The following is a 6,528-nucleotide window of genomic DNA, read 5'->3' on the forward strand; positions in this document are numbered from 1 at the left end:
TGAGGGAGGAGGGAGGGTAAGAGTCCTCCTCTTTGTTTTTTTAGGACGGTGGCCCGTCGTCTTCCTGCTGTCCTCGCTTGAGCCTGAGGACTGGCTAGACCCCGGGGACCGCCTTGAGCCTCTGGACCGCCTTGAGCCTCTGGACCGCCTTGAGCCTCTGGAACGCCTGGAGGCTGTGGACTGGCTGGAGCTGGGGGACCGCCTGGCGCTTGTGGACCGCCTGCCAGGATCTTGTTCCAGCTGTGGCATGCTGGTGGTGGTGGATGTCCTGGCAGGGGCCGTAAATATTGAATGCGGGTCCCCCAGCTGATGCTGCTCCGAGGTGGTGGTGGTGGTGGTGGTGGTGGCGGGCCATGCAGGCGTGGTGGCTGTGGCGGTCCATACCGGGGTGGTCCTCCCGCTGGTGGTGGTGGTGGCGGCGCTACAGGCAGGGGTGGTGACGACGGGCCATCCAGTGGTGGTGGCGGCAGCAGTGGTGGGCCAGGCAGGAGCAGCGCTTGGCATGGTGTTGGCGGGTAAGTGTCCAGCTGCACTCGGACTTGTGGCGGTATATTGGTGTCCGGCGAGGCTTGGAAGTGTGGTGGCTGTGCAGTGATATGCAGCAGAAGTAGGTAATGCTGTAAAACGAGTCAGTGGTGGCACCGGTGGAAATGCCACCACTGACTGCTGCATAATCCTACTCTGCTGCATAGCCTGCATAAAAGCATTGTTGCAGGCCTGCATGACAGTCAACTGGAGGTCAGGGGTAAGGTGTTCCGCCGTGTCCCGAGCTATTTGGGTATAAAAATGATGCGCTGGTCTGGCGAGGTCGACTTCCAGGCGCTCAAGGCGACCCTCGATAGACTTGTAGCGTTGGTCCAAAAGGAGGAAACCACTCTCAAGTCTATCGGAGAGTGCCTTGAGGCTACTCTGAAAGACCGAGCTCAATTCAACGAACTCGGGCATGAGAGGCCTGTCCAAGGTCCTCTGCCGCTGCTGGCGGGAAGTGCCCGCAAAACCAGTGGCAGAGACCTGGGACAGGGGAACACCTGAGCGACCAGCTTCCTGGTCTCCAGATGACTGTGGTGCAGACCTGCAAGGTGCTTCCTCGCTGATGGATGGCTGGGAGGGGTCCGGGGCAGCTTGATGAAGGACCGCTTCGGGACCAGGTTGCAGGGTGCTGCTCCAGGTGCTGTGAAAAGAAAAGAAAGAAATTACTACCATAAATTAACAATCGCCAACTCCTGTGGAATAGAAAAGCACAGAATAAAACACAATACAACTAGAAAATACTTACGTTCGGGAGGCAAGGACCGGTCTTAAAAATGCCAAGGCACGATGGTATCGGTACTTCGTGCCGGTCCTTGCCGCAGCACCACTGCGAACCTTATTCTCCTGACGGATATCCCTGTTGAAGCGGTCCTTCATCGAGCGCCAACGGGTTCTGACTTTGTTCACTGTGATGGAAAAAAAAAAAAAGAAAAAAAGTAAGACTATGCACTGGAGGCTGTGATCATCCAACTGTGTGTGATGATAGAAACTCCATGGAGTTAATAGCATCACACACAGTTGGGTGATCCCGGCCAAGATCACTGCTGCATCACACTGCATTTAAATACTTACGAAAATCCTTGCGGACCCGGGGAGAGGCGTTGTCCCAGCCATCCATCAGCGATGCGGCCACCTCGTTCCAGAGCCGCCGGATCACCACGTTGTCCGAGTGCAGTTGGTGACGGGTGTCCCACAACGGGACTCGCTCCTGGACTAGACGGATGAGCTCGTCGTTGTCCAGGGCGAGGTCCTCCTCCCGCTGTGGAGCCTAGAAAAGAAAGACAAACATTAATCTTTGAAAGATTTTAAAATAAAAAATATCGAAAACTAGCTGAAGAGCCCGGCGCTGCCCGGGCATAGTAACTACTGTGGTTAGTTATAGAAATTTAAAATTATCCTCCATCCCATAGTCCCGTGCCCATATTCCATCATACATATCCTCCATCCCATAGTCCTGTGCCCATATACCCATCATACATATTCGCCATCCCATATGCCTGTGCCCATATACCCATCATACATACTCGCCATCCCATAGTCCCGTGCCCATATACCATCATACATATCCTCCATCCCATGCCCATATACCCATCATATATATCCTCCATCCCATAGTCCCGTGCCCATATTCCATCATACATATCCTCCATCCCATAGTCCTGTGCCCATATACCCATCATACATATTCGCCATCCCATATGCCTGTGCCCATATACCCATCATACATACTCGCCATCCCATAGTCCCGTGCCCATATACCATCATACATATCCTCTATCCCATGCCCATATACCCATCATATATATCCTCCATCCCATAGTCCCGTGCCCATATACCCAAACAAACAAACATACACACACACACAAACACACACACACACATACACACTTTGAGCTTTAGATATTGATAAACAAGCCATGAAAAAATTATTTGTTTTAAATGAAAATAAATGCAAAAAAAGCAACAAACATCGAAAAAAACAACCATGAAAATTTAAAAAAAAAAAAAAAAAATACCCAAAAAAAAAATAAATAAACCAGACTAGAAAATAAGTAAAAAAAAAAAAAAACAGTCCGTCTGTACTTACATCACGTCTACCCGCCCGCACTTGGCCTTGCTGCTCCTGCCGTTCCTCCGGTGGTGGTGGCGTGATGGAGGATGAGGTCTGAAAATTAAACAGAAAAAATTAATCACATGTGTTTATTTTTTCAAATCCATACGGAAGCATAGTACTCACTTCTTCTGCCTCTTGCCCTGTCCCGGGGACATATTCTTCACCAGATGAAGACATGCTGCAATAAAAAAAAAAAGAGACATAAGTACATAGAAATGTATTGAAATTTCAGCCAGACATTAGGTTTTTCATACTTACATTGGTGCAGCTTGTGCTGTGTGTCCACTAGTGAGCAATCCTTAAAGTATTGTGGAATCCCAGTGCCCACACCATTTTATCACCTTGGTTTTTTTTTTTTTTTTTACTGTCTAGACCAAATTTCAGTCATGTTTATTTAAAAAACGCATGCGCATAAAAACGCAAGCGTGCGCAAGACCATGCGCAAGTATTGCGCTCCCATAGGCTCCAATGTGGTGTTTTTGCGCATTCCGTGCGCATTCCGTGCGCATGCGTTGTTTTAACGAGACAGGGCGGAACCAAAAATGCAACATGTTGCGTCTGACGCGCCTGGCGCGAAAGACAAAAAAACGCATGCGCACGAAAGCGCAAATATGCGCAAGACCATGCGCACATCATGTAAAATATAGGTGCGCAGTGCGCATGCGCACTGGTGCGCCCGATGCGCTGCGCACAAAAGCGCTAATGTGAAACCAGCCTTAGTGAGTGGGGGGCGTGGTTAGTGGGGGGCGTTTAGTGAAGCGGTGACATCACTGGTCCGCAATTGATGGACTTGTGCAGGGACCAACCCCTTCCTCAAGGTATGGACACTGCACTACCGCTATCACCTTTTAACTCCCCACATATCCCTTTTTATCCATTGTATTATATTATTTTACTTACTTATATGCATAATGGATAATTATTATGGATTTTAATGTTTTAAATTATAAATTTTTTATGGCTAATGATATACATATTTTTCATATTTTATATATTTTGGGGGGATTTGTTTTTTATTTTAGGTTTTTTAACTTCAGGTTTTTGTATTTTATCAATTTTTCCTATGTAAAAGGGTTCTCATCAGTATGCAGTTTATATTACATCATTTGATGTGGGTTTTTCCTGCCAGTAATAGGATTGCACACATGTGTATTGTGTGTGCTACATTTGCATAGAGAATGCGGGGAGTTAAAAGGTGATAGCGGTAGTGCAGTGTCCATACCTTGAGGAAAGGGGACGGTTCCCCCGAAACGCGTCGGGATTGGTCCCTGCACACGTCCGTCAATTGCGGACCAGTAACGTCACCGCTTCACTACATGCCTTCCGCTAACCACGCCCCCCGCTCGCCACTCTACTGCACGCGGCGCCATCAGCCGAGTCTGCCTGCCATTCACTGTGACGCGCTCTCCAGGGGGTTCTTTTTCTATGCAAACGGGAGGACGCTCCCTGCATCTCATCAGCCTTTTCACCCACTGGCCGTTATGAGGAACGGAGAAAAACTGGCATAAAGTACTAATACAGTACCAGTGAGTACCTACATTTGCTATCTCTGGCTGATTTGGTTTCACACCTTAACCTTTTCTGATCACACAGTGTTGTCAGCGTGGCAACTCTTTATTCATTTTTCCATTTGGCAGAGAGCACACTGTATCTGCCTGTTTTGTCAGCAACTTTCAACTCAGCTGTGTGCCCATTATAGCGCCGCTGTGATATTTTTTATTTTATCTCCTGAATGTTCCTGCTGCTTTTTCAGTGGTTGAAGAACCTAACCAAACTTCTACATCCTTTTCCTCATTATTTTGAAATTGTAACTGAGATTTTTGTTGCTTCAGGTGGACTACTAGTATGATGTCATGAAACTTGAGCGACACAAAGTTCTCAGCAATCTTTACATCTCTGCTTATTGTGACCTTGCTCATTTCTGGGTACAGGAGCCTATATCTTTTCTTGATTTCACTGTAGCCCACCAGGATGCCTTCTTTTGCATGAGATTCCCACTTGGTATATTTTTCTTTGTGCATATGTACAAATACTTTTCTCAGTAGCTTTACCTGGTAGTCTGTTTTGAAGATAGCAAGCTGTCATGATTGCTTCACACCAATATGTGGCTGGCAAATACTACTTCCACTTTCACAAAGTGTCCTGCTCCTTCTTTCCGCTACACCATTCTGTTCAGGGTTGTGTGGTACAGTGGTTTGAAACCTGATTCCATTTTTCTTTAAAATGCTTTGTGTCTCATTACTTGTATATTCAGTTCCAGTATTTGCACACAGAATTTTTGGCATTTTCCCAAATTTGTTATATACTTCAGTAATATATATTTTAAGTTTCTCTGGAACTTCATCTTTGCTGTGAAGCAGATAATAAGCATCAATAAATTTGAGGAAAAAACTCTCTTCTTTCCAGGAGTGTGAGTACTCACTGGACCACAAACATCTGTGTGTATTAAAAATAAAAGCTGTTCTGAGTGTGTAGCACTATTCTTAGGAAAGGATTTTCTTGACATTTTCCCTTTAAGACAGTTAGTACATTTCATTGTCTGATTACACAGAATGACTGCTAATGGCTTCTGGCTCTCTATGTGCAAGACACCTGTGCAATACATGGAAACAGCTGTTTTGTTGACGTTTAGCAGTAAGGGGGCTGAAAGTAAGGTTCATTGGATGCAGTGAAGAGCCGGAGGCAGAGAAGGGGTTAACAAGATTTACTAGAACAGGTTATTGTCGTACAAGGGATACTCTTCACAGGGAGATGAAATCAACAGCGGCAACAACAGGGTTTGAACGGAAACACAATATTTGGGAAAAGGTGTACGAAAAAGATATCTTATTGCTTGCAGTTCTTGTTGGGGAGGGGTTGGAATATCTCCCACTGGCGTCATAAATCATGGATAACGTCTCTGGCTCTGTTACAGAGAAACGAAAAGCACTGTCTCCCGACCGTGCCAATGTATCCAGGCTCGCTTGACTTGAGTGCGTTGGAACGTAGAAACAGTCTCTTTCGTTGATTCCTCTAGAATGGCGCAGAACACGAACAGCAGGCCATGGCAGTGTGTGAACTTCGAAATGGTCGCTAAAAACGAAACAAGTAAGATTATCTCTCACTGAGAGTGGGAAGGAGCCGTCCAGTAAGGAAAGATCCGGGGCAGCTCAGTAAGGACATAGTTAGTTGGCAAGTCAAACCGCTGGAGATAGATGATGAGGAGCTAGCAGTCGAAGCAGGGGGAGGGAATCAACCTTCTCCTTGTTCTCCTGTCACCTTCCCGCAAAATCTCCCACGCACCTGCGCTCAGCCCTTTTATCTCCCCCATGCCCCCTGCTGTCCAGTGCAAAGGTCCTCCCCTCGCAGACGAATCATCCCCCGGCAACAGTGGTGACAGTTGCGATAGTTCTGGCCCCAATGTGTATCGGGAACCGCTGACGCTGTCCTGGCTCATCTTCTTACACCTCCCTCTCTTTTCACTCGCCATTCCACAGGCGAGGCATCTTGGGAAACATTAGTTCGTTGCTTGTCTATCTCAGTGACTTGTTGCCAAATGAATTGATCCTGGTTGTAATGATTGGGGGATTGTCCAGCCGTTGTGCGACGCAGATTGGAAGGAACAGTGGAGTCTTCTAGTGAAGGCAAAGTTGGATTTGTACCCGCCGTAACGTTCTCTTCCCGGGTCTCAGGGCCCTGGCTAACAGATGTATTCTCAGACTGTTGCTCAGGACTTTCTTCCTCTTCATCTTCCTCTGACACGGGAGGCACCAATTCAAGAATCTCAGGTGTTTCTTTCTCTTCTATGGGGTCTTCTGAGAGGCATGGCTGGAGCATACTCCTGCGTACTACTCTAGTGGGAGCATTCTCTTCTCCTTCTGGATAGATCTCATATACGGGTCCTT

The 6,528-nt window shown here is 47.1% G+C and overlaps 1 protein-coding gene across 3 annotated transcripts in view; it reads right to left on the minus strand.

Moving 5' to 3' along the window:
- LOC141073501 (uncharacterized) overlaps positions 1 to 3,354 on the minus strand; it is a 3,621-nt gene extending 267 nt beyond the window's left edge. For 2 of the 3 annotated variants that reach the window (XM_073560749.1, XM_073560750.1), the window contains exons 1-4: positions 2,768 to 3,354; positions 2,618 to 2,695; positions 1,603 to 1,798; positions 1 to 1,436 (exon numbers count right to left, since the gene is read on the minus strand). The exon at positions 1 to 1,436 is cut by the window's left edge and continues 267 nt beyond it. In XM_073560749.1, coding sequence (XP_073416850.1) covers positions 1 to 1,203 — 1,203 coding nt within the window. In that variant the 5' untranslated portion in view covers positions 1,204 to 1,436; positions 1,603 to 1,798; positions 2,618 to 2,695; positions 2,768 to 3,354. Of the gene's footprint in view, positions 1,799 to 2,617; positions 2,696 to 2,767 lie in introns of all 3 variants that reach the window. The other variant, XM_073560748.1, reaches the window with a different exon arrangement.
- Between the last annotated feature and the right edge of the window lie 3,174 nt (positions 3,355 to 6,528).

This window comes from Dendrobates tinctorius, unplaced genomic scaffold (genome assembly GCF_039654945.1).
Source record: "Dendrobates tinctorius isolate UK_male_01 unplaced genomic scaffold, ASM3965494v1 ptg000304l, whole genome shotgun sequence".
Taxonomy (NCBI): Eukaryota; Metazoa; Chordata; class Amphibia; order Anura; family Dendrobatidae; genus Dendrobates; species Dendrobates tinctorius.